Source organism: Poeciliopsis prolifica, unplaced genomic scaffold, assembly GCF_027474105.1.
Source record: "Poeciliopsis prolifica strain line A6 unplaced genomic scaffold, Auburn_PproV2 SCAFFOLD022, whole genome shotgun sequence".
Lineage (NCBI taxonomy): Eukaryota > Metazoa > Chordata > Actinopteri > Cyprinodontiformes > Poeciliidae > Poeciliopsis > Poeciliopsis prolifica.
The window spans coordinates 3,219,636-3,246,973 of NW_026562397.1; the positions used below are offsets into that span (position 1 = coordinate 3,219,636).

The 27,338-nt window shown below is 39.5% G+C and overlaps 6 protein-coding genes, 1 long non-coding RNA gene and 1 pseudogene across 9 annotated transcripts; 4 read left to right on the forward strand and 4 right to left on the reverse strand.

The window, feature by feature from the left end:
- Positions 1 to 510: 510 nt before the first annotated feature.
- Positions 511 to 3,395, reverse strand: LOC129369796 (diablo IAP-binding mitochondrial protein-like). 2 transcript variants are annotated; one of them, XM_055045431.1, is made up of 6 exons: positions 3,306 to 3,395; positions 2,930 to 3,047; positions 2,733 to 2,855; positions 1,622 to 1,732; positions 1,426 to 1,522; positions 511 to 1,199 (listed from the first exon to the last, which is right to left on the reverse strand). In XM_055045431.1, exons 1-6 carry the CDS (start codon positions 3,347 to 3,349, stop codon positions 991 to 993), a joined length of 702 nt encoding a protein of 233 aa, XP_054901406.1. In that variant the 5' UTR covers positions 3,350 to 3,395; the 3' UTR covers positions 511 to 990. The 2 variants fall into 2 exon arrangements, with proteins under 2 accessions (XP_054901406.1, XP_054901407.1); XM_055045432.1 differs by having other exon boundaries at positions 1,086 to 1,199; positions 1,351 to 1,522.
- Positions 3,396 to 7,905: 4,510 nt separating this feature from the next.
- LOC129369715 (odorant receptor 131-2-like) lies at positions 7,906 to 8,811 on the forward strand. The gene has a single exon (XM_055045294.1). It carries the CDS (start codon positions 7,906 to 7,908, stop codon positions 8,809 to 8,811), a length of 906 nt encoding a protein of 301 aa, XP_054901269.1.
- Positions 8,812 to 11,017: 2,206 nt separating this feature from the next.
- On the forward strand, positions 11,018 to 14,112 carry LOC129369716 (odorant receptor 131-2-like). Its single transcript, XM_055045295.1, has 2 exons — positions 11,018 to 11,915; positions 14,054 to 14,112. Exons 1-2 carry the CDS (start codon positions 11,018 to 11,020, stop codon positions 14,110 to 14,112), a joined length of 957 nt encoding a protein of 318 aa, XP_054901270.1.
- On the reverse strand, positions 12,396 to 14,111 carry LOC129369797 (diablo IAP-binding mitochondrial protein-like). Of its 2 annotated transcripts, none has more exons than XM_055045434.1 (6): positions 13,818 to 14,111; positions 13,623 to 13,719; positions 13,402 to 13,524; positions 13,193 to 13,303; positions 12,984 to 13,080; positions 12,396 to 12,879 (listed from the first exon to the last, which is right to left on the reverse strand). In XM_055045434.1, exons 1-6 carry the CDS (start codon positions 13,931 to 13,933, stop codon positions 12,674 to 12,676), a joined length of 750 nt encoding a protein of 249 aa, XP_054901409.1. In that variant the 5' UTR covers positions 13,934 to 14,111; the 3' UTR covers positions 12,396 to 12,673. The 2 variants fall into 2 exon arrangements, with proteins under 2 accessions (XP_054901409.1, XP_054901408.1); XM_055045433.1 differs by having other exon boundaries at positions 13,402 to 13,527.
- A 4,890-nt stretch (positions 14,113 to 19,002) lies between the features above and the next one.
- On the forward strand, positions 19,003 to 19,932 carry LOC129369717 (odorant receptor 131-2-like). Its single transcript, XM_055045297.1, has one exon. The coding sequence runs from the start codon at positions 19,003 to 19,005 to the stop codon at positions 19,930 to 19,932; it is 930 nt and encodes a 309-aa protein (XP_054901272.1).
- A 1,028-nt stretch (positions 19,933 to 20,960) lies between these two features.
- LOC129369718 (diablo homolog, mitochondrial-like) lies at positions 20,961 to 21,754 on the reverse strand (annotated as a pseudogene).
- A 19-nt stretch (positions 21,755 to 21,773) lies between these two features.
- LOC129369710 (uncharacterized) lies at positions 21,774 to 22,387 on the reverse strand. Its single transcript, XR_008606973.1, has 3 exons — positions 22,077 to 22,387; positions 21,883 to 21,978; positions 21,774 to 21,788 (listed from the first exon to the last, which is right to left on the reverse strand). It is a non-coding gene; the product is annotated as an uncharacterized LOC129369710 (long non-coding RNA).
- Positions 22,388 to 24,630: 2,243 nt separating this feature from the next.
- On the forward strand, positions 24,631 to 25,646 carry LOC129369708 (odorant receptor 131-2-like). Its single transcript, XM_055045284.1, has one exon. It carries the CDS (start codon positions 24,711 to 24,713, stop codon positions 25,644 to 25,646), a length of 936 nt encoding a protein of 311 aa, XP_054901259.1. The 5' UTR covers positions 24,631 to 24,710.
- The last annotated feature ends 1,692 nt before the right edge of the window (positions 25,647 to 27,338 follow it).

Consider the following 27,338-nt stretch of genomic DNA (forward strand, 5'->3'; position numbering starts at 1 on the left):
GATGTTACTATGATTCTTTATGGCATCGATTCAACAAGATCTCAGAAACATTGTTTATAGTTTTGGCTTCGATACGACAGCGTGAAGCAGCTGCATCATCCTGCTGGCTGGAGTCGTCTGACGTGCTTCATAAAACCGTGGGAAGGTTCCTTAGATCGGCTGCAAATGGCAGGAGAAGCATTGCTGCAACGAGGTGCTGAAGGAGGAGTGTGGGAAAGAGCAGGTGCTTCTTAAAGAGACAGGCTCAATTTCAAGGTGTCAGAAAGCCGAGTGAAATTTCTTTTAAGATGTGTTTGAAATTATGAAAAAATGAAGAGAACGCTTAAAATGATCAGTTTCTCTGATTTGACTTTTTTAGGTGTATTTTTGAGGAAAGATGTTTTTATAGTTGCACTACTAGTCTAAATCTGATATATATTAGAAAAGTAGAAAGATTGAAATCCTTTAAGTCCAAGAAATAAATGGAATTCATCTTTGAATAATCAGTTTAAACAAAAAGCAAAACATGACTTTAGTTGCATCTTATGTTTATTAAAATAACCCAAACTATATATTGACACAGAAACCTGTTGGTACATCAACTTAAAAGAGACCAGGGTTCATTAATGCAGTTTGCAATCTGACAGTTATCAAATCAATCGCATCAAAAAAACCAAATGTTTAACACAACACTTTGGATTACACTGCAATATTGGAAGTGGAGAACTATTGAAATATTGATTGGCAAAACTTGCAAATTAGTTTAGTCTTATTTCAAGTGTACCCAGATATTTTCACATGAAATTAAACTGAAATGACTGGTCAGACTCTCCTTCTGTAGTGCATTGAACAATTCTTATCCATTCTAAAAAGAAAAGAAAACAATAATGTCATGCTTTCTTTTAATTTTGGTTACAAACAATTAACTTTCATCAAAAAGTCTGTCATGTGACAGAAATAAAAGACAGAACTCTGTACAGATTTGGTAAAATGATGTGCTGATTGTGCGTCTCAGTCCTCTCTCAGGTAGGCCTCGGGTGTCTCCTCTTCGTCGTTGCTCCCCTCAACGATGGCGGCGTATTGCGTCATCCTCTCGACTTCCATGACTTTAGTCTCTGCCAGCTTCTTTTCTGCGTCCAGTGAGACTTTCTGGGCCTCCTCTACATGGGATTGGGCCAGCTGGATGTTCGTCCTGACCGTGATGGACGCGATCTCAGCTCCTGAGAACACACACACACACCCACACACACCCACAAGTACAAAATGCTCAAGCAAACATCAAACTTGTTGAGTTTAGATTTGAAAAGCGGGTCCTTAACCGGGCCCGACTCGTCTGTTATCTCCTTTTGTGTTTTCGCTCAAAGGACCCACAGAGTGACAGCACACGACCCATCTGCCGTCCGGAGCGATGGAACTGAATGGGCAAAAACACTTTGAGTCGCACACCTGATGTGTACGCAGCCTCGGCCGCCGCCTCACACAGCCTGACGGCGGTGGCCCAGATCAGTTCGAAGCGCTTCTGTTCCTCTTGTTTGTGGGCAACCTGCCACAAAAACATGCAATGAAGAAATTTACAACCGCCTGTTTTAAGGTTTTTAGTTGGGATGGACCGAAAACAATGGAAAGAGACACAGAGACTGACCTCTGCACGCTGGCTAATGATCACCTGCCAGATCGTATCTTCTTCTGTTGGACTCAGTTTCCCCAGGGAAGCTAAATATTGCCTTTGCAGGGCGATGAGTGTGTGCACTGCCTGTGTGGAGACAAGGGCGAAGATTCTCACTGTTTACACTCAAAAGCAAAGACACATTTATAGAGACATACTCAAAACCTTGAGAATTTTCAGAAACATGAAGGGATTTCTTTAGGGACACATTAAGAGTGCACTCTTAATGTCTTATTGCTAGCAAGAGAAGCATTATTGGTAACATAAATGAGCTGTTTGGTTTAATAAGAAAATATGATAAAATAAAGCTTTGTGATTTTATTTATGTACATATGCACATTTTTTGGGAGGTAATTTTATCTGTCATTTGACCTTTGTTTTTGTCGGGACAAAAAAAGAACCAACGGACGACAAGCCGCTTCTCTTGGCTGATTGAGTGTTGAGTTTTGCTTCTGAAAAAAGGTTGAAGTTGTGCTAAGCTCGAATTAGCCTATCAGCGAAGAGACTGAAGACTAAAATAGCATCTCAATGCTAAACATGTAGCTGCAGCGCCGATGTCCCCCAACGCCGGTTCCATCATCCACAGTCCATATTTCTAAAGTTCTGTGAATGATCAAAAGTTCTTAAAGCACTGGAAAGCTGGATTGGTAGAATAGGATTTTACACTGATCTGCTGGTTAAACAACATCAAATATTTCACTGGACACAAAACATATTTTCGTTCTTAAGGAAAGACGGGATCTTTGACTTGCCATGAAGATAAAAGGGAAGCTATAACAATATTTGGTGCAACTTTTACATCATGCTCCTAAGATAATGTGTTAAAAACCTCAAACAAACACTTTATTATTAGGAGCAGATACACTTGTCAAAAAAGACATTGAAAGATTGTAAAGAAAATTTCCATTCCAATTCTTCTTTTTGTGTTGCAATAAAGCAGAAGTGTGTATTGTAGAGAGAGGGGAAAAGACCACATACCTCCAGTTTGGCTTTTGGTTATGGTCCATTAAGAGCTTCAGCAGCACATGGAAAGTATCAATCAGTTCTAACAGTTAGGACAAATGGTAGTCACAACACGAAGCCATACCTTTGCATACTCTGTGAGGGCGTCAGTCAGAGCCAGAGTTGCCTGAGAGAGAAAAGTGCTTGAACTGTCTGTCACCAGAGAGGCTGCTCGTCTCACCAGGGAGTCATGAGAGAGGTTTTCAACCTGCATCGGGGGGTTCAATGAGTTTACAGCAGCTGAAACGTCCAAATAGGCACATTTTCGGCTGTCAGACTCGCCTGTTTAAAAGGTACAGCGCACAGACTTCCGCCGACGGCGAGAGAAGACAGGACACTTGTCCATCTGGGGGACTTCCGGACAGCAGGTTTTATCCAGGACAGGTACCGGGAGGAATTTCTGTACAGAAAAAGGGAGTTAAATACAGATAAATAAACCAGGAAACAGCGAGGGAGAGACGCTGATTTAACTTCCTTTTTGACTGGCTCTGCTCCACTGACAAAACAAATCTGAGAATTGGGGCAATCAAACAACTGCTGTTTATTCGCTCATACTTTCATAAAGAAGTTTAACAACTACATAAATCAAAGCAGGTGCCATGTATTAAACAACAAGCTAATGATTGTGTCACGATATCTTAATGTTAACGCGACCGACCTGAGGAAATTGAGATACAGGGATCTCCTCCAGATCGCCGCCATTCTGGTCCGACACAATGAACTGTTCTGCTCTACGGCAGACTGCAGAACAAAGGTTCCGCCCCGTCTTCTTCCTGATCATTTTACAGCGTTGGGTGGTGCATTGTCGCCATCCCCTGGTTCTTAACTGTAAAAGCACTCTCTCGCTGAATGAATGAATGAATGAATGAATGAATGAATGAATGAATGAATGAATGAATGAATGAATAAATAAATAAATAAATAAATATTCGAAGCTTTTAACATTTTTTTATTTTCTGTCAAAAGACAGAATAGGACAAGAAAACAATTCTTGATCTTTCCTTCAAGTTAATATTCAGTTACTCAAAAATCACAAAAACTGTAATTTCTAAGCATTTTCCTTCATCCTTTGCTCTCCACACGTGTGGAACTGGACTGAACTTATACAAATTCAACACTTCTGCCCCCTTGTGGTGACTGATTAACATCTCCTCCAACCCCAGCTTCAGTTTCTCTGTGCCTGGTGGTACCTAGCAGACATTGTCAGTAAATACCTTCTGTCAAACACACCCATTAATTTTTCATTTCACCATTTTTTTCAATAATTGTTAACACATTTCTATCCCCTCATCGAAATGTTTTAGACAAATGAGGAAAGCAAAACAAACACTTTGAAATGTGAAATTCGTACAATAATGGGAACATAAACATTATTCTCACTGTTCTCAAATTAATATCCAAATATGCAAGATTATCTTTCCATCACACAGCAGCAAAAGACTGGAACAAACTCCAAAAGAGTACTGAAGCGGAGCAGCTTTGAATCAATAAAAACTTTTAAAGGTATTTTAAAAGTTATTTTAAAGGTTGTCTGAAACCTGCACATGCTTCGGCTAAAAAAAAAAAAGAGTCAGTTTTATCACAAGATTGTGAATTTTTGAGTTTTCTTTGTTTATTTTAGGTTTCTGTGTTTATTGAGTCTCCGTGTGTCTCGTTCCCTGGTTACAGGTGGGATTATTCCCCTCTGTGTATTTAATCCCACCTGTCGGGCTCTTGTCTTGTCTTGTTTTCTGGTCACGTCGAACCTGTTGTTCGATGTCCACTGTTACCAATTGCTACCACTTTTGAGCCTTGGCCTTCTGTTCATTCTTTGCTGCCTGGATTTTGGACTTTATATTCATGTCATCATTGAAATCATAATTCTTTCACTCCAACCTGGGTCCTCAGCATCATCCTTACCACCTCTTCACCGCATGTCATGACAAAGAAGCCCTTGTCTCTATATTGTTTTATGATCTCAATAGGTTTGCTCATTTTTGTTGTTTATTACATAAATACGCCAAATAAATATTTATACAAAAAGCAATACCAAGCTATTGATCTAAACACGTGACCTGAACGTTTTATTGTTTCGCAATAAAGTACTGGATGTAATAACTGAGTTTATTTCAGATGTTTGTCTCATCAAGTCAAATGTTTCTGGCTGCAGCGAGTTGTTTACACCAGGGGCGTGAATGCAATATTCAGTTTGGCCTCTTCATGATTTCCATTTCCAGGCTGGAATGAGCACCCATTGATACAGGCTCAAATATATACATACACCCTCTTTCATAATTGGTTAAATCTCCCATAACAAGGTTCACCAAAAGCAAAGGTTTCATATGCATCAACAATCTCCTGGAATATCTGATTGGTTGTAGAGTTCGGTTAAACTGGCTGGTTTAATAGAACCAAAGAAATTTGACTTTGTAATTTAACGCCTTGAATTTGGGCTTCTGTCTCTTTAAAAAAAACTCTACAACTTCAGTAACGTTCTTTTTATTTATTTATTTTTTTTACCAGCTTTGCAATGGCAAGTAGCTCCTACGATGAGCTCAGCAGGTGTGCAGTTGCTAATTGCTGCTGGCTAGTTTGAAGGAGTTGAGTGGGAGTTCACAAGAAAAAGCTGCTCTGTGAAGTGGAAGCTCGGAAGCTTGGAAATTGTAGCTCTAAGTTGGAGTTTTGTCCTCAAAGGCAGGGCTGGGTCCTGGCATTTTGCAAAATGAATGGTTGCTCTAAATCACATTTAGAGCTTTTGCAACGTGATTTTTGACCAAACTACCCCTTTAAGCATGACAGTGATCCCAAAGCCGCATTGAAAGCTTGTCATTAAGCTTTCAGAAACCTAGCACTCTGAATTAACCCTGTTGTAAATTGTGGACTATGGCCAACAGCATTTAAATTAATCAATATTTCAACCAGAATAATTCCATAAACTGGCTGATGTCAACACATGGACACATGGTGGGCAATGCACGATGCAACCAAATATCACCTGAAGAGCATATGTTTGATCTCTTATCTACTTTTTGTGGATAAGAGAAAATCCACATTAAAATTAAACTTGTGCATCAAATTATTTAAAAAAATCAATCAGTTCAATCAGTTCAAATGACCAATAATTGCAAAGGTTTAGTTTAAAATATGTTTAATGAAAACACTACAAACATACAAAGTTGTTTTTGTTGGCGTTCATGTCGAGGTTGTTTTTCTCCTGTTTGGAGACGGTAAACAGGTTGTTCTTTGAATAATTAATGACAGTCTTCAAACATCACTTTAATGAGTTTCAGAGGAGCCTCGTAACACACACAGGAGCAGAGTTAACAGACTAATGATTGTCATCATTACCTCATGGACAAAAACAACTTTGGCTGAAAAACAAAGCAAGATCTTCAGAGTGTAACTCTGCCCCATGACACCTTAAAGTCTGTACAACTATACAAGACTCTAGATGCAAAGCCAAAGTTAAACGCACAAACTTATATTTTTTGTTTACCTCCTGGTTGTCTTAACAGTGACTTGCAAAAGTCGCTGTCAAACTGCACACTCTTAAAAGTTTCTGCATTTTGCCTGTTCCAATGGGATTTTATGTGACAGATCAGCACAAAACAGGTTTGGGGTAAGCATCAATTCAACGCAGAAACAAACAAAAAAGATATGTATTCATTTCATTTATTTATTTATTTATTTTTGTAAAATATAAATGTCAAAAATAGTTAATACAATTCTCAATAAAAAATAACAAGAATGAAATCTCTACTGGCTGTCTCACAATCAGACCCGTCTTATGCTGACCCAGCATTTGCACTTCATGCCTTCTCGGCTGGGAGGCCTCTTCGCCATCACCCTAATCTGGAGCTCCATTAAAAGATCCTCCATCAGGTTAATGTCAGGACTCCCTCTCGGTCACACCAAAACATGCGTCTTACTTTTTGTAAAACTAAACAAAAACACTTTCCCTTATGAATCATTTTGGGCTTCACTATATTTATTTAGCAAAGTTTTGCATTGAATATTAATTCCTACGTCTTTCACAATTAAATTTTCTGAATTTGTTTTGATTAATTTATATACTTTATCCATCGTCTATATTTACATTCTTGAGAGATCGTGAGGAAAATAAGTACGTGAACACCCTGTGGCTTTGCAAGTTCTTACACTTAGAAATCATGGAGGGTCTGAAATGTTCATCTTTGGTGCATGTCCACTGTGAGAGACATAATCTAAAAAATGATAATGACATAATGTATAATTTTTTAAATAATTTATTTGTGTGCTACTGCTGCAAAGAAGTATTTGAACACCAGTTAGTCCAGGTCCGTTCCACTCTGGGTCTTAATCCCACTCGTCGTGTTTGGAGAATGATGAGTACCGTCCTGTGAGAAGCATGTCGAGGTTCTGGAGGTCTGGAGGCTGGGCTAGCCAGTCATACATTGTGATATCCAGATTTATTTATTTATTTATTTTTGTAGATTCAAATTAAAAAGATAAAAAAAAAACATACAAAACACCCCACAGGAGTACATGGTGCTCTGACCTCTGACCTCTGACCACCACCAGCAGACAAGGGTGGTGATGTGTCTTGCGCAGAGGCCGATGCGGTGGGATTCGAACCAGCAGCCCACCCATTGTGGGACGAATGTCTACCACCGTCAACATCATTGTCCCAAAATGAAAAATCAGGCTGATCTAATCATAGAAAGGGATGAACCAAGAAATCAAAATGGGAAAACAACTAACAGGTTGTTAGTTGTTTAAAACCAACAACACCCAGGATTCGTAAATAAAATGGTGCATCAGGCATGTTAACTAGGTTCAGTGCTTAAGATAATTAAAGTGCATCATTCAGTAGTTTCTTAATAATCATATATAAACAGCTTTACTTGTGTTTTGTCTCTCTCTTTTTCTCTTTCTATGGATTAAGGTTTTCATTGCATTGTAGGTGAAATTCAACGAAAAAAGATCAACTTTTAGCATTAGTGAAAATAGTTTTCAATATCGTCATGATGGTTGCCGTTGTGTGATGAGGACGAACTCCAGAGGCGTGTCGAAACGACGACACGCCTCTGGATTCATGTGTGCATATCAAGGTTTACAAAGAATATTCAGAGAGCATTTGTGCTCACCATGAGCCAAGGCGCCACATCGGATTTAGAAAGGAACTGATAATCGAAATGATTTGCTGTCTTAGAACTGCATGCAGATGTACTTTGTTCTAATCAGAGTGAGTTGAAGAAATGAAGTGAGGTTCCTAGGGTTTCTGTGTATTTAACACTGAAATGAATAACAACACCTCTGTTTTAACGCAAAAGTTTTATGATCGGGCGGTGATTGTACAGATTCTGGTGGGTGCCTTTCTTTGCATCAACTCCATGCTGATTGCAACTTTTTTCACTAAGGACATCTTCTACACAAACATGCGCTACATTTTGTTTGCCAATGCATTGTTTTCTGATTGCATAAATTTAATAACGACAAATGTGCTGTTGCTCTTAGTCAGCTTTTCTTTCCCTTTACAAACATGGTCATGCCTTTTCTTTTTCATTCTGTCGTCTATGTATAATTATGTCACTCCTCTGACTCTGACAGCGATGAGCCTGGAGCGCTACGTGGCTATCTGCATGCCACTGCGTCATGCAGAGCTGTGCACTGCAGGCACAGCCCTGCAGGTCGTCCTCGTCATTCACAGCCTCAGCATCATACCCTCCACTGTGGTTCTTATCATCTTCTTTTCCTCGGTCGCTGTGAGCTTCTTTAAACAATATGCACTGTGCACTGCACAAGTGTTCATTTCACACAGGTGGCAGGATCATGTTAGGTCTGGGGTCAGTCAGTTTTACTTCCTGGTCATGTGCGTCCTCATCGCTTTCTCCTACGTTCAAATAATGAAAGTGGCCAAAGCTGCATCTGGTGAAAACAAAGAGTCGACACGAAAAGGACTCAGAACTGTGATCCTTCATGCTTTCCAGCTGCTTCTCTGTCTCATCCAGCTGTGGACCCCCTTCATTGAAGCTGCTGTTCTTCAGATTGACCTTAATTTATATGTAAATGTTAGATACTTTAATTACATCTGTTTAAATCTTGCGCCACGCTGCCTCAGTCCTCTTATCTACGGCCTCAGGGACGAGGCGTTTTTAGTCACTCTGAAGCATTACATGCTCTGTGGACTAAGTAAAACAAACTGAAGAACCTGAAATTCATTGAACAGAGAAATGAATGTGATTCCTGATGAATACATGTTTCAATATTTTACCTGAATTCTCAGCAGAGTTGTTGGTACGTGTCAGATTCTGTTGTTTTGGGGTTTGATACATTGACTCTAGTTTAACTATTATTCTGAACTTCGTTTTCACAAGGCATGGTCAGCTTCGTCTCTGAGGCCGTCAATAAGAGGACTCATTTTCCATTAGCAGAGCCGACACGGCTCATCCTGGCTGTTCTCAGATTTTCCCAACTACTTCAGGGCAGTGCTAGCAGGAACAAGCAGGGAACAGCAGCAAAACCATTTAAATAACAGCTGGCCGCATTCATTGCTCCAACAGTGTGAAACCCCAGAACTATAATATGAACATATTATGTGAATTTTACTTTTCCCTTGGATTAAAAATAAAGTTTATGCGTGGCTACTTACTGGTTTGCATCCTTTGACTGCATTGCCTAAATCTAAAAGCTTGCACATTTTATAAATTAAAGTGCCAGAATGTAGTTCTGTTGATATGTACAGCAAAATAACCAGCCGGACAGAGTCTTTATCATTATGATTGAGATAGCCACAAATTTGTATTAGACAAAATGGGTTTTGTTGGGGTACAAATAATTCTATGATTTTCTCTGTCATTTTTAGCTGCTTGCATACTAATTTATACACACATGAACACATTTAGTGCACATGCTCTTAGGTAAGGTTAATGGAAGTGACACTCTCTTTAGGGCATAGTTTAGATAGAGGCCCAGAAAAGGAAACAGAAATTGTTTTTTGAGGCCATTTTGCTGTGTTAGCCCATAAGGAAAGCAAGACAATGAACCAGCACTGCATTTAGTCTCAATAAACGAAATTCATGAATTCAACTCACTGACTCTTCTTGATCATCATAGTATAAGAACCTAAATGGAGACAGGATAATCTCTACAATTTGGAGGCACAGCTGGATGTTTGATGGTTAGTTATTTGAAAAACCGAGCAGAGGAGAAAATCCCTGAGCAAAATTGCTGTTGATTATTAACTGGTCTTTTTATCCACGCTCAGTTTGCATGTTCTAGTTCTCTCTCTGGTTGTAGTAACAACCTTTTCAGCATGTCAATGTTCTTAGGCCTTCATTTGATCCAGGTGTGTTAAACCAGGGAGAGAACTAAGACATACAGGATGCCGGCCCTCCAGGACCCACTTTGGGCCGTAAAGTCAACAATACAATACAAAGCGCAACAAGCTGGTTGAGGAGGGTGAATGCTGCCAGTCAATGACTCGATGCAATCTGCTGGGTTTCCTTAGATGGAAACAAAGAACTGCTTTGACTGATTAATTGTTTAATAACTAGGATGAATTGGAATGTATGTTTGATTTAATTAAATCTTTTTTTCAGGTGCCTTGAGACGACATTTGCTATGAATTGGTGCAAAATAAATAAACTGAAACATCTAGTCATTCTTTTCCCCTGATGTTGTTGTGTACGGTGCTTTGGATTCCTCCAGACAAGATGAAGCACCATACAAGTACAGGCTACTTAGGTGTTACAAAAGTTACTTCATGGAGATGACGACACAGATTCAAAAAGAATTTCTGTTTTTCTTGGACTTGCTTATCTTTCTTCAGCGCCCCTCAGTACACCAATTACAAATGGTTTCAAGTAATGGAGTAGTTGGCCCGTGTCATTTCTCTGTCATGATATAAAAAACCTTTTCTGACCAACCTGGTATCCATTTGATTTGTTCTTTTAAAAATTCACTGATATATATTTTTTTTAAACAAAGAAAAATCAAAAGGTGTAATTCCGTTTTTTTCTTTCTTTCTTATAATCAAATTTGAAATAAATATCCTGATTCAATTTTCTTTTCTTCTGTTCCCTCATGAGAACAGCTGAGGTGCACAAACAGCAAGTGGCGATGACGACACCACAGAGTTAACTTTCATTACATGTTGCTGCTGGATGTCTTGTATTTAAAGCCTTCATGCAAGGAGATCTCTGTCAACAGGCTGTTTAAAACTCCTTACGCTGGAGCAGAATCAGTGGTTTTTAAATTGCTGCATTTCATCTGAACACCTTGGTTATACTTATGCTTCGTATTTTATTGGAATAATAAATTTTTTTGTTGTTGTTTATTATTTAAACACAATGCACTGAATGAGTTGTTGTGTCAGTTGACTGAATCCTTTTTTTTCTCTTTAAAAGGAAAATGCCTAATAACAGCTCTGCTGCTGTTGCCTCTGTCCAGCAGCAGATAAGTTTCCGTGTTTTGCTCATTCAGATTTTGGTGGGTATTTTTCTGTGCGTCAACATGTTGCTCATTGTGACGTTTTTCAAGAAGGAGTGCTTCCACACCAGCGCTCGGTATATTTTATTTGCTGTGATGTTGATGTCGGACAGTTTTGTACTTGTGCTTTCTAATCTTATGGTGCTTGTAAACTCTCTTCAGTTCAGCATACAGGTGTGGTTGTGTACCGTCATTTCCATTGTCACGTTGCTCTATGTCATGGCCACACCTGTGACTCTGACAGCTATGACTCTGGAGCGTTACGTGGCCATTTGCCTGCCGCTGCGGCATGCGGAGCTCTGCTCCACACGCAGGTCAGTGCACTGCATCCTCGTCATTCACTGCATCAGCTCCGTTCCCTGTTTACTGATTCTCTCCATATTCTTCGCAACGGCTTCTTTTGAACTCTACCAACAGAGGGCATTGTGTTCAGTGGACATGTTCCTTTTACAACCGTGGCAGCGCCACTTTTGGTCCGCCATAAGTCAGTTTTACTTTTTGATCATGTGCATAATCTTAGTTTTCTGCTATATTCAGATTGTCAAAGTGGCCAAAGCTGCGTCTGGAGAGAACAAACAGTCGACACACAGAGGAATGAGAACGGTGATTCTTCACGCCTTCCAGCTGCTGCTCTGCCTCATCCAGCTGTGGAGCCCATTCACTGAAGCTGCTGCACTCAAAGCTGATGTTAATTTGTTCATGGACATCCGATACTGTAACTACTTATTCTTCAGTGTGGCACCGAGATGTCTGAGTCCTCTGATTTATGGACTCAGGGATGAAATATTTTTTCTCGCACTTAAAAACAATATTTACCTCAGATTTAATACAAGATACACATTCTAAGTGGTACTAAGAAAAATGAGTACAAAGTGCGAAAGTAAGTACAGACAGTCATTTTTACTCTATTAATATCTAAAGAACCATCCCTTGTAAAAAATTATGTATAGCACAAAGGTGAAGTGATTTTTTGTAAAGATTTGTTGTAACTTCTAATAATGTTTTATATTGTTCAGTATATGTTTCTTAACATTGGTAAACATCAACACAAATCTTGCAGATTAAAGTCATGATGATAAGATTCACTCTGTCTTTTCTTTATTAAGTTGTGACTTCTGGAATATAATTAGCAAAAGTTACAATAGTGGAAAAAATGAACTTGTGATCAAAAAATTTTAAATCAAATAGTCTTTGACTTCTCATAGTCTCAGTCATGCCTCAACCCTTGCCTCATCACCAAGATCAACTCAAAATAAATAAGTCAATAAGTAAATAAATGATCACAATAGATTTTACAAAATAATTTTTAAAATATCTTTTTATTTTTTCAAAAATAACAAAGATGATAAACATAGTAGAAAAAACATTCTTGCCACAGCAAAACATCAGATTTTGTTCTCTTCTATCTCCATGTTCATCACTGATGATTTCATTGTACAATTCAAATAAATAACTTAGGTGATACAGTAGATAATGCTTAAGAAAATGTATTAAAAATCTATTAAACAAAACGTTTAATAAATGAACGTTTCAGAAGGAAATCAGTTGCACTTTGACATGGTTTCTGCTGTGGTTGACTCAGTCCTCCCGTAGATAAGCCTCATGCACCTCACGCTCCTCGCTGCCCTCTAGAAAAGCTGAATATTCGGCCATTCGCTGGATCTCCTCCACTTTAGTCTCGGCCAGCTTCTTATCTGCCTCTGATGACAGTTTCCGCGCCTCCTCCACTTGCGACTGGGCCACCTGAATATTTGTTTGGACCAGGATGGACGCCTGATGGGCTCCTGCAAAATCAGAGACCCAAACATGGACATCATTTCCTGAACAATGTGGAAATGGTGAAAAGTACATATTTAAATGTTGACTACGCTGCTCTAATTTCCCTCACCTGAGGAATATGCTGCCTCAGCTGCCATTTTAGAGAGGTTGACGGCATTAATCCAGGTGGAGTCATAATGCTTACATTCATTCAGTCTCTCAGCTGCCTGTCAGGACACATACAAGAAATAATCAACATAACAAATACATGTTTCTGCAAGAGACAAACATGTCAGAAGTGTATTCAGATCTTTTCCAAAGACCTTTTCTCAGGCCTACCTCTGAACGCCAGCCACTGATCGCCCGCCGAAGGGATTCCTCCTCTGATGGACTCATCTTGCCCAGGGATGCAAGATATCTCTTTTGGAAAATGATGCGTGAGTGCACAGCCTTTTGAAAGAAGCCAAACAGGAGCAGGTTGAATATTCCTGTGATGAATCAACCCCAACAGTTTGGACATTTCATGCAAATGCAGAATGAATGTCTACCTTTGAATAGTCTGTCAGTGCATCTGTGAGAGCCAAGGTGGCCTGAGAGAGGAAAGAGCTGGAGCTGTCTGTCAACACTGAGGCAGCTCTCCTGATCAGAGAGTGATGGGAAAGATCCTCAACCTGCTGCAAAAAAAAGAACAGTAGTCTTAATATGTTTCTTCTTGGAAGGTATGATGAACTTTTATTTTTACAGTTTTCACATTGAGTCTTTGACTCACCCAAAGCCCATGGCCGACACTTAATGAGGCCATGCTGATGTGAGTCGGGTTTGTCAGCTCTCCTGGTTTCTGTGCTCCAGTTCTATTATCAGACGTACTGCAGAAGGAAATGATACAAGAAATGCTTAGAGATCTAAAGTCACAGACAACAAATAATTGAAATTATTACTGTTTTCTGTTTACAAAATAACTCACCTGAGGTAGCGGATGCAGGCTGCACCTCTCCTCTGCAGCAGGGAAACCTCTTGGTTTCGTACCAGTTCTCCTGCAGCACGTTTTGCACAAGCTGAACACTGACGAATGACTTGCATCTTGAAGAGTTTCGCTTTAGCTGCTCTAGCTGACTCTTTTTAAGAATTGTTGAGCGATAAATGCTGATTTTCTGTCTTCAACAAAGTTGAAAAAATGTCCTGCTGACTTATTGATGGCTTGTCTTTGTGGAATGAAGAAAAGACTCCAGAAAGTTTGGAGTCTGTTGAGTGAATGTTGACAGTTCCACCCTGAGGATATTTATAAGGCCTCAGCCCGTGTTGATTACGCAAAAGGTATTGATCTGCTGACACAGCTTGCAAATGTACGTATTTGGCTCTATCTAAAGTCCTTCTGATATGTGCAGGACAGAGGCGGGTAGTGACTTTGGACAACACTTTTCCTGTTCGTTGCACTTTATTCTCTGTGCTCCTCTTGCTGCTCATATGTCTAACAGAATGCTTGTGTTCGCAGAAAAACATTCGATCAAGACTTTCAAAACATTTTTGCCTTGTGTTGTAACTCTCCCTTCATTCCGATCAATAGAAAAATGATGTTCTGATATTTTAAAGTAATTAAGTGTAACTAATACACCTGTTGTCATAAACATTGAAGGTGAAATCTACTTCTTTGTAGTTTTTTTTTTTAATTTCACATTACTGAAGCTTTGATGCATTTATGAAATCTAAAACAGAAAAACAGTTACTTACATTTTTTTTACCTTCAGTACTACCAGCAGGTGCAGCACTATCATTTTCATTACTTGATTTGGAGCATATCCTTTTGCCTTATAGCATTATTGCCTAAGTCATGTTTAAGTGGGGGGTTTTTAAACAGGAAAATATAAATAAAAACTAGAAATAAAAAAATAGATTGTTTAGACCGTAACAAGTGTTCTTGTTGCAGGGTCCTACTACAGGATGATGTAGTAGTATAAGAATGTGAGCATTATACAGGCGCCTCAGTTTGGTCAAGATATGACTTAGGCAATTATGTAATGAGGCTGTATGTCCTCAGTCGGCTCTAGTCATGGTGGGTCAAGAACATTTTAATATTTGTGATCAAAAAACAAAAAAATTGTACAAAATATGCAGAATGAGAACATTCTGCATATTTGCAGAATGTCCTCTGCAAATATGCAGAGGACATTCTGCATTTGAGCCAGTTATCGTTAGTGCAAGGGTCAAACACAGTGAGTATATTTTTCTTTCCATCCCAACCAAAGGTCGTTTGACATTCTTTAAGATCAATGATCAAATACAAGTCTGCTAGTTAAAAGTGTTAAGTTGTTTTAAAAGAGGACCCAAGTGCAGGAAAACCTGGAGGCCAAAGGAACATGAACGTCTTCAATAAAATAAACGTAAACTTACAACATGGCATAATGAATCACAACAATGAGGAGGCAGGAAAAGAGCAGACCAGGGAGCGGGAGGAAATGGAATAATCCAGGAGGGTTTGAGAAATATTACCTGGTTACTGAGGAGTTTGAAGACTGACAAGCTGCAGGTGGTCGACTACAAACACGATGCATCAAATATCCAAGAGAAGAACATCCAAAAAATACGAGAAACACCCAAATAAACTAGAAAACTTAATACAAAGGCAAGAACAGATGCGGCAAGAGCTTCAAGATGATACTTACTGCTCAATGTGGCAAGACCTGTAGAGCAATAAGGACTTAAGAAAGTAAGCAAACAAGAAAAAGATCAAAATCAAACACAGAAGAAAAACAAAATGCAAACACTTCAGAATCGCAACAAAGGCAAAATCAAATATTTTGTCCTTAAATGTCTGAAAACACCTTTTGTATCCTTGGGTTTGTCATAAATGGTTAATGATAGAAGTCCAGTAATGAACTCAGGTGTGAAAACTACAATTACTATTTATAAAGAAAAAGATAATTTGAATGTGTAGCTAAAATGCCTTGTTTTAATATGTTGATCCAAAAGTTAATTGTCATTATTTCAACTATATGATACAGAAAGCAGATAAATGAAAGTTTAAGTCCAGGGTCTTAAACAGTTTCCATGTTTAAAATCAAATCAAATGTCTTTAACATCTGAACTCATGTTTACAATCGTTTGCTTCACATAATTACTTATCATATTAATAATAAAGTGGAAGAAATATGTTTTAAATGAGAATTGTAAATTAAATCTGCAATTTAAAGAGGATCTACTTTATTTTTAGTATACTAAAGTGTAGTCTGCTACAGATTATAGTCTACAATTTTTATTTATCGTTATTTATTTATTCATTAAGACAATATGCATGTCAAGCCCCTGTCTGACTTTGTCAAATCCACTTTTTTCTACATTGAACTGAGAACAGCCTGGTTTGCTTCCTTTTTCTGTGTCATTTAATGTTCAACCGAGATCACTGTTGATTTGAAAAGCTTGTATTATGGCTCCCAACCACAAAAAGGTGTTTTTCCATTCAGAGGTCAAACAGAGAAAGTTTGCTTTAGAAGGGTTACAGTCCAAACCCTTTTCACTGACGCATAACGGACGTAAAGAGCTGACGAAACCCACCGAGCTGCTCCCTGCACTCTGCCTGTTTACCAAAATGGGTCAAACCTTCAGCTTGAACAACTGAGCCCAAGTGATTCGTGTTAATCAGTTCAAGCCTTACGGCTCAAAATTCACACTGTGGGGGATTTACCAAACCATTGTGCTTGCTCTCTATTTACTTCAGATCTTTCTTGGCTGATTGAGTCACTTTTTCTCAACCCTGGAGCCCTGAGCTCTGACCGCTGACCTCGGCATAATTGTGCAAGAGAGCGACACTGGAAAACGGTCAAAATAGATAATGCAGTGCATCAAACGTACCACCTGTTTTTGTCACATCAATGTTTTTCAAAATGTTCTGTGACTTTTTGACTCCTGTCCAGAGACACCCAGGTCCAAGCTGGATGGAGCCAAGACTCAACCTTCCAGGTCACTGCAGTAACAAAACGAGACGGAGGCAAAAAAACGGCGTATAAACAAAACTGAAAAGCTGAAAGAATTAACTGAGTATCTTTGCCTTCTCTATGTACTCACGATTTTTGTGATCAGTCCAGACCAAGAAGGAGTATTCTGTCCCCTCCAGCCAATGTCTCCACTCCTCCATCGCCGCCTTCATGTTCACAGTTTCTTTCTGAACAGGACAATATTCTGGAAAGAATAGCAAAGGAGTGAAAGCTATTGTTCTTCACAGCTCGCTGAGATCCAACTCCAAAAATAAACTGGCAGTGAGGATGTGGTAGTGTGAGGTTAGAGACAGGTGTGAACACGTCTTATAAACCACTCAGGTCTTACATTCTTTGATGCAGAGGAGCTGAACTGGAGTAAAGGTCATGAATAAACCTTCAGTAAAAATTTGCAAAATCAAGGAATCTTTGCAGCTGCATGTGGCTGAAGGTTATGGACCTCTCAGTCATGGCACTAAGTTTAACTGGAGCCATCTTTACCTCACTCTCAGAAATGATCAAACTAAGGAAGGAAACTGTGGACATCACCCTTTTCAGTCTTGCCAAGGAGTCAATGGAGCACTTCACTGACCTGTCTGTTCACCAGAGAAGAAAATCATCAAGATAAACAAAGACATATTGACAAGATCTCAATATGTCCCATAATTTACTGGGGCCTGAAAAAACAGAAGTGCACTGGTCAATTCAATAGACATTTCTAAATACTCATAATGAACACAGGTGTGTTAAGATTTTCTCATACTCTCACTAGATGGTAGCAATGCGCAAGTCCAGCTTTGTGAACATTTTTGCACCATGCAGCAGTTCGAGAGTTGTAGAGAGAAGAAGAAGTAGGTCCCTGTTGCTTGTTGTCCCAATGACCAAGGGCAATCTTCTTGGTCATTGGTGTCTTCCTTAGAAGAAATTATTGTATCTGAAGAGGAGGAAGCGTCAGAGAAACCACAGTTTTTTCTGCAATCCACGTGCCATAAGAGAATCCGTTCAGATGCCCGATCCATCTGGAGGTTGTGCTTGGCCAATCAGTAAAACTTGTGTTCTCTGATCACTTATGTTGATTTAATTTACATTCGGCTTGTTATACGTCTACAGGTGACGATGGAGAGTCTCAAACCAACGTTCATCCGTTTTGTCTCATGAGCCCAAGACCAAGACAGAGACCAGGAAACAACAGGTCACGTCAGTTTTTGTCTCAAGACTGGTCTCCAGCCATTCAGCCCAGAAGCTCAAACCTTAATGTCTCAGTCACAACTTTTATAGGATATGTTATCGGATATGTTGTGTTACATGAATGAATTTTGCTCAGGCTACAAATCTGAGATGAAGAGGGGAAACTAATTACTGAGATGCAGACTCCTACAGAAACAAGCAAACAAAAGTCCTCTAAATGCAGGCAGAGAAATGAGAGGCTGATGCTACATAACAGAATTTTGAGGTGGCACTCAGCTCAATACAAACACAGCCAGGGGCAGAGTGCAGCAAGGCTGAGTCCTGAACTGCACAAAGGCCTTGTGTTCCGTCAAAGTGCAGCATTCTTCCTGCCGGCCATCTTCCCTGATCAACAAAAATCAGTTTTATCACTGAAACAGTTCCAGAGAGGACTGTTGGTCTGCTGTGTGTCAGTACTTTCACTGTTTTGAATCCATTTGCAGTCCAAAATCAGATTTTTCAAGCCAATAAATCCAATTTTTCATCAGTGCACAATTTTTCAATCAAAAGTCTGTTCGGCTTCTTTTTAAAATGTAGCATTCTTGAGAAACTCTGTATTTCAGCCTAATGGTGTCAATTTGCAAGACAACGCAAAAAGTTATTTTCCTTTTAACAAGGCTGAGGCAAACATCTAGAACTTTTTTCTTCTGTTCCCTCATGAGAACAGCTGAGGTGCACAAACAGCAAGTGGCGATGACGACACCACAGAGTTAACTTTCATTACATGTTGCTGCTGGATGTCTTGTATTTAAAGCCTTCATGCAAGGAGATCTCTGTCAACAGGCTGTTTAAAACTCCTTACGCTGGAGCAGAATCAGTGGTTTTTAAATTGCTGCATTTCATCTGAGCATTTTGGTTTGACTTTCATTTTTATTCTTTTTAAAGGGAAGTGTTTTTTGTAGTAATATTTTGACATAATGCAACAAAGTTGTTGCCCATTTCTTTAAAAGGAAAATGCCTAATAACAGCTCTGCTGCTGTTGCCTCTGTCCAGCAGCAGATAAGCTTCGGTGTTTTGCTCATTCAGATTTTGGTGGGTATTTTTCTGTGCGTCAACATGTTGCTCATTGTGACGTTTTTCAAGAAGGAGTGCTTCCACACCAGCGCTCGGTATATTTTATTTGCTGTGATGTTGATGTCGGACAGTTTTGTGCTAATCCTATCTAACGTTTTGGTAATTATAAACTCTCTTCAGTTCAGCATACAGGTGTGGTTGTGTACCGTCATTTCCATTGTCACGTTGCTCTATGTCATGGCCACACCTGTGACTCTGACAGCTATGACTCTGGAGCGTTACGTGGCCATTTGCCTGCCGCTGCGGCATGCGGAGCTCTGCTCCACACGCAGGTCAGTGCACTGCATCCTCGTCATTCACTGCATCAGCTCCGTTCCCTCCATGTTGAATCTCTCCATATTCTTCGCAACGGCGTCGTTGGGCTTTTACCAACAGAGAGCGTTGTGTTCAGTGGACATGTTCATTTTGCATCCGTGGCAGCGTCACTTTAGGTCCGCCATAAGTCAAGCCTATTTTTTCATCATGTGCACAATCTTAGTTTTCTGCTATATTCAGATTGTCAAAGTGGCCAAAGCTGCGTCTGGAGAGAACAAACAGTCGACACACAGAGGAATGAGAACGGTGATTCTTCACGCCTTCCAGCTGCTGCTCTGCCTCATCCTGCTCTGGAACCCGTTCACTGAAGCTGCTGCACTTAAAGTTGATGTGAAGTTATTTTTGAATATCCGATACTTTAACTACATAGTATTCAGTCTGGCACCGAGATGTCTGAGTCCTCTGGTTTATGGGCTCAGGGATGAAATGTTTTTTCTTGCACTTAAAAATTATATTTGCTTCTGTTTTTGTAAAAAAAATTGCAGTCTGAGTTAAATTACGTACAAGTACAGAAATTATTGAATTATATTATTACTTTTATGCTGTGTGGTTTTGCTTTCATTTTTATGCATAAATTGATCTAAATTGTAAGAAATGAACTTGTTAAAAGTTTTAAATTAAAATAACATTCCTAAATCTTTTCTCCCATGAGTTGCTTGCATGTATCTAATTAAGTTTTAAGTCTAATTAAGTATCAGTTAATACAGTGCTACATTTGAAATACAATGAAATACAGTGCATCTATGTACAATTACTCCAGCATAATAGGTAATTCTATTATTTACTTTTGCTGCTAAAATAAGAAAGCAATTATCTTTGGCTTCATGTTAGATGGACTTTTAATTGCAGAAATAGGATGAAACAAAATGTACTGCAATCTTTTTTAAAAGTGTATATACATCACAATAAAGTTCACTCTCTTTTAAAAAAATAATAATTGTGAAATCTGTAATACAGTTAAAATTTTTCCACAAATAAAAATGAACCAAAAAACTGAATCCAAAACATTTCAATCAAATAGCCTGTTTTGGATCAATTGCTCCGTCAACATGATCAAATCATCACAGCTTCGGGGAAATGAGGAAAAAGTAGCTTGTGACTAAAAAAAAACATCCCCACAACAGTGTTTTTTAAAAACTTTTTAAAACATCTTTTTATTTTTTCAAAAATAACAAAGATGATAAACATAGTAGAAAAAACATTCTTGCCACAGCAAAACATCAGATTTTGTTCTCTTCTATCTCCATGTTCATCACTGATGATTTCATTGTACAATTCAAATAAATAACTTAGGTGATACAGTAGATAATGCTTAAGAAAATGATATTTAATCTATTTCAATCTGGAAATTTGTTCTTCCTTGTAAACATAAATACATACAATCTACACAATGCTACAGAATCCAGATGAAGTTAAGATGAAGAGAAAACAAAACGTTTAATAAATGAACGTTTCAGAAGGAAATCAGTTGCACTTTGACATGGCTGGTTGACTCAGTCCTCCCGTAGATATCCTCATGCACCTCACTCTCTCGCACCTCGCTCCTCGCTGCCCTCCAGAAAAGCTGAATATTCGGCCATTCGCTGGATCTCCTCCACTTTAGTCTCGGCCAGCTTCTTATCTGCCTCTGATGACAGTTTCCGCGCCTCCTCCACTTGCGACTGGGCCACCTGAATATTTGTTTGGACCAGGATGGACGCCTGATGGGCTCCTGCAAAATCATAGACCCAAACATGGACATCATTTCCTGAACAATGTGGAAATGGTGAAAGTACATATTTAAATGTTGACTACGCTGCTCTAATTTCCCTCACCTGAGGAATATGCTGCCTCAGCTGCATTTTAGAGAGGTTGACGCATTAATCCAGTGGAGTCATAATGCTTACATTCATTCAGTCTCTCAGCTGCCTGTCAGGACACATACAAGAAATAATCAACATAACAAATACATGTTTCTGCAAGAGACAAACATGTCAGAAGTGTATTCAGATCTTTTCCAAAGACCTTTTCTCAGGCCTACCTCTGAACGCCAGCCACTGATCGCCCGCCGAAGGGATTCCTCCTCTGATGGACTCATCTTGCCCAGAGATGCAAGATATCTCTTTTGGAAAATGATCGTGAGTGCACAGCCTTTTGAAAGAAGCCAAACAGGAGCAGGTTGAATATTCCTGTGATGAATCAACCCCAACAGTTTGGACATTTCATGCAAATGCAGAATGAATGTCTACCTTTGAATAGTCTGTCAGTGCATCTGTGAGAGCCAAGGTGGCCTGAGAGAGGAAAGAGCTGGAGCTGTCTGTCACACTGAGGCAGCTCTCCTGATCAAGAGTGATGGGAAGATCCTCAACCTGCTGCAAAAAAAGAACAGTAGTCTTAATATGTTTCTTCTTGGAAGGTATGATGAACTTTTATTTTTACAGTTTTCACATTGAGTCTTTGACTCACCCAAAGCCCATGGCCGACACTTAATGAGGCCATGCTGATGTGAGTCGGGTTTGTCAGCTCTCCTGGTTTCTGTGCTCCATTCTATTATCAGTCGTACTGCAGAAGGAAATGATACAAGAAATGCTTAGAGATCTAAAGTCACAGACAACAAATAATTGAAATTATTACTGTTTCATGTTAACAAAGCAACTCACCTGAGGTAACGGATGCAGGCTGCACCTCTCCTCTGCAGCAGGGAAACCTCTTGGTTTCGTACCAGTCCTCCTGCAGCACGTTTTGCACAAGCTGAACACTGACGAATGGCTTGCATCTTGAAGAGTTTCGCTTTAGCTGCTCTAGCTGACTCTTTTTAAGAATTGTTGAGCGATAAGTGCTGATTTTCTGTCTTCAACAAAGTAAAAAAAAAAGTCCTGGTGACTTATTGATGGCTTGTCTTTGTGGAATGAAGAAAAGAATCCAGAAAGTTTGGAGTTAGTTGAGTGAATGTTGACAGTTCCACCCTGAGGATATTTATAAGGCGTCAGCCCCTGTTGATTACGTAAAAGGTATTGATCTGCTGACACAGCTTGCAAATGTACGTATTTGGCTCTATCTAAAGTCCTTCTGATACGTGCAGGACAGAGGCGGGTAGTGACTTTGGACAACACTTTTCCTGTTCGTTGCACTTTATTCTCTGTGCTCCTCTTGCTGCTCACTTCTGGAGGTTGGATCCGATCAGGCCGAAAAAAATCTAGCATAATCAAGTCCAAGCTTGTAGACGTTGTGTCTGATGCCAATCCAACCTAAGTAATTATGCTTCGCATACAATCCCTTTAGAACCTGGCCTCCATCTACCAGATAAATAAATATTTTCACACAGAAGTTCCAAAGAAGTAAATAGAAACAAGAGTACTATTAAAAACGATAGGAATTATAATATTCTGTACAAAATAATGAAATAAAAAAATGCACAGTTACAATAATAGACATAATCATAAGTCAAGAGATCCCATCTGAGTAGGATAAATGAAAGTACAATCTCAGTGTCAAATCACACGTTCCAACATGATCTGATCTTTAGTTTCTTATCAAATCTTTTACATTTAAATCTAACCTCAAGTTACCTTGCTGCAAAGTAAAAGAAAAAGGGTTTTCTTAGTGCCACTCACTGCAAATTGAATTCAAGTGAAAAAGATGCCACTGGGAATAAGTCAACCAAGTCGTCTTCCAAGGAATTGCTGAACGTTGTGAAATTGACTTTTGTGTTTGTCTTTTTTTCTGTGTCATTTCATGTACAAGCAAGAATTTTGTTGATTTGAAGAGCGTAAATTTTGTCTTCCAGCCAAAATTCAGAATGAACTCTGAATGTTTGGACAGGTTGCAGTCCAGCCCCTGTCCATCCCTTTTTACTGACGCAGAATGGACGTAAAGAGCTGACGAAACCCAGCAAACACGCTCTAAACTCTGCTTGCTTACATAACGGGTTACGTCTCTGGGTTAAACCTCCAGGTTGAACAACTGAGCCCCAGAGATTCATGGTAATCAGTTGGAATCTGACGACTCAAGATTTATTCCAACTGTGGGGAATTTACCAAACTATTGAGCTCCTCTCTATCTTCTTTGGGCATTTCTTGGCTGATTGAATCACCTTCTTTCACGTAGCTGTGTGGAAAATGGCCCAAGAAGATAATGCAGTGCACCAAAGTGCTTTTTGAAATGCTCCAGAGACCAGGGAACAATCTCAAACTTTGGTGTTTCAGTCACACTATTTACTGAGTGTATATGATACGTTATGCTACATGGATGACGTTTGGTCATTCTATAGCTGCTGAGGTTAGCAGCAGACCATCCCCACTATGAACAGTGTTGGTGCTGTACTGCTTCCCCCTCCTGAGACGCCAGATGATGGAACAGAATCGCCCTGAAGTCATGCGAAAGTCTTTCTCTATGGCCCAAACACGCCCCAGTTTGGGTCAGGTGCAACTACATTGCACCTGACCCATTAGGTGAACCCACATCTCCTCTTTGGGTTCTGCTGGACTCCGTGGAATAAAGTTTGGCTCTCGCCAACAATCCCCTTCTCAATACCTGGCTTCAGATAGGGGCCCCAGTTACCCGCTTCCAGGCAAAGGAACACTGTTTTCAATGATTGTGTGCATGATAAGGGGTCTTTGGCCTGCACTTTGTCTGGTTCCACACCTACAGCATGTCTGCCATGGGGGTGACCCAACCAGGGGCCTGAAGCCCCCTGGCAGCATATCTACTCGGATCACAGGGACACTCAAACCCAGTTCCAGCCCATGAAGGGACTGCTTGGATTTACGCTTGATATTATTTTGCTTCAGTTGTGATTTTCAATCTTTGAAAAAAAATCCTATATTTTTCTGCTGCTTTATTCTTAAAATAAGAAATACATCAGTCTCTTGTTACTTTGCCAGATAAAAAAAAGTTTATTGTTATCTGGCATGAATTTGTGATAAAATTCCTTTCAGAAGGTAATGTGCAAGGTTTTCAAAGAAGAATATCATATAGAGTCACTTGGCCATGGGGGTGTGGCTCCAGAGGAATCAAGTCTAAGCCTATATATTGGAACGTGTTGGCTTAGACTTTTCAGTTAAGACGGAGATTCATCCTGACATGTTTCTCTACAAAGACACCATGAAAAGTAAAACGCTGTAAGCTCTTCTGCCTGATAAAGGCATTAATAGGTGAGTGAAGTACGGTCAATAGTAAAATGTCGAGCGTTAACAGATTGTACGTTGTATTTTTATACTCTTTCTGTGTCAACTGAAACTTACCGTTTTGCTACTGTTTTTCTGAAACTGGAACTATTTGTTCACAGCAGCAAAATGCAGAATGGGACTGAACTTTCTGTCAATGAAACTTCCTCAAAAAGCTTCTCTGTGATCATCAAGGTGTGTGTGGTGATCCCGTTGTTCTGCGTCTTCCTGTGCTTCATCGCCGTCATGCTGCAGATCTTTGCCTCTCACAGACAGTTTTTGGACACTTCCCGTTACATCCTGTTTGCACACATGCTGATCAACGACACCCTGCAGATCCTATCCTCTGTGTTACTCTTCCTCTGTGTGATGGGTCGGGTCAACTTACCTCTTCTGTTCTGTGTCCCTCTGCTCTTTGTATCTACCGGTACCTTCCAGAACACCACTTTGATTCTGGCTGCCATGTCACTGGAGCGTTATGTTTCCATTTTCTACCCTCTGCAGCGCCCGGCCTCCTGGCGCTCAGACCGTATCTGGATCATTACTCTGCCTCTGTGGATCATCAGCTTCACTTTCCCCATTATTGAGTTTTCCATCGGGAAGTACAGTCCCAATGTAGATGTCCTCACTACAAACATGCTTTGCAAAGCTACTGTTATTAACTCATCCCCGATGCAGGGACTGTATCGGCTTGCTGTTTCTGTGCTTTTCTTTGCAGTGGTAAGTGTTGTCATCCTCTTCACCTATGTGAGGATTGTGATGGAAACCAGGAAGATGCGGCAGGACAGAGCTTCAGTGAGCAAAGCCAGGCACACTGTGCTGCTGCACGGCTTCCAGCTGCTGCTGTGCTTGCTGGCGTTTACTCAGCCTATTGCTGAAACTCTCATTGGACTCCACACAAACTGGCCGGCTGAGGATGTCGCCTTTTTCAATTATTTCTGCTTCATCCTGATGCCTCGCTTCCTCAGCCCGCTCATTTATGGCTTCAGAGATCAGAGTCTGAGAAAGCACATTGGGAAAAGATTCCTCTGCTGCTCACAGAATAGAAAACTCTTTTTCAAATAGTGACACTGGCAAAAATCATTTAACAAGATTCAGACCACAAACACTTCTGAACATTTTTTAACCAGTTTTTTGTTATGCACAGTTAATATTTAATAAGATGTTTTCCCAAACTCATAAAATATGCATGAATTTTTCAACTCTGAAATTGATGTATGATCACAGCAGAAGCAAAGAAAAATAAGTGGTGTAGCTGTGCAGAAATATGGATCTGAAATGAAAATGTAATTTACAAAGACATTAACATTTTTCTGTTTTTGCAAATTGTCAACATGTTCCTTCACAATTTAATCCTGACATATTGCCACCTTTTCAAAATAATGGCCTAAGTAATTTTTGACAAGTGATTTTTTTTGTTGTTGCCTACATCGTATTTTCGTACCGAAGAAGCAATGATGTCTCTTTTTAATTGTTTTGCCAAAATCATAGAAGAAAAAATGACAGGAGATGATTTCTTTCATTTCCAGATGAGAAGAACTGAAACATAAATTTTGCAGATGGAGACATTTTGAGGAAATTATTTCAAATATGAAATTTGTTAAAAAAAAATATATCACAACCTACGTATTTTATTCCACCAAACATTTAAAATTCTGATTTCTAATTTGCCCTCAAATGCAGCATTGGTTCTCTTTTGCTCTTGACAATAGGAAATGACTTTTTAAATGCTTCATTGTGTGAAAAACATCCTGTAAATTGATTGTGTCATGTTTTTGAAGTAAAATCCTCTTACAATGTTGCTGCTCCATCACTGTATTTCAATAGAAATACTGTAAAAATGTTCTTCATAAGTTGTTTCATGCTTCCTATTCCTTTTCAAACAGAAAAGTAGTAGTAAACAAATGATTTTGTTCTTGGTTATGTATGCACATGCATTTCGCTGCTTGTTTGTATTGGTTGTTTAATTGTTTTTAAAAGCCTGTTTGAAATAGTTTAAATTTGTGCTTGAAGAAAGTTCAGCGTCATCTATGTGACCTACAGACGAGTGGAAATCCACCAAGGTAGAGTAGCTGGTGAAATGCTCATTAAAAACTTTATGAAAAGATCAAATTGAGCTGTTTTATTTTAGAAGAGGTCTTGTTGAAGCATGCAACAAGGTGGTGCAGGGATAAACCGCGGGACCCATATACCAGTCGTCCCCAACCCCCGGGCCGTGAACCGGTAGCAGTTCATGGACCGATTGGTACCGGAACGCACCAGAAATAATTAAATGTTTTTATTTATTGCATTATCTGAGTCTGGAGGCTCTTTAATTTTGAAAGTCCTTTTATCAGATTCTCTTGGTTAGGTCTTGCCCGCCAACATTGAGCCCACAAACAGCAAAATGACTCAGAAACAGATCAGATGTCTTTGGAAAGTTTCTTTGCAAAAGGGAAAAAGGTCCAGAGAAGAGACAGGAGAATGGATTTATCCTGGACTGGTAGGTGAGTCCCACATCACAAGGCCATTCTGCATGATATGCGACAACCGACTTCCTAATGAAGCTTCAACCTGCTTGGTAGCCCCCTGTGTGTTAGCAACACTTCGGGTGTCATTGTCTCCCAGATGGGGCCATCTCAGGGCTCCCATTGATTTTTCGTTATCATGAGTTAAAATTTTCATGAAAGTAAAATGTTTGTTTTTGTGGCACATCTGTATCTTATTTTGAAGGTGCAAACGTTACCATAACGACTACAGTCGGACAGCTTATGGGTC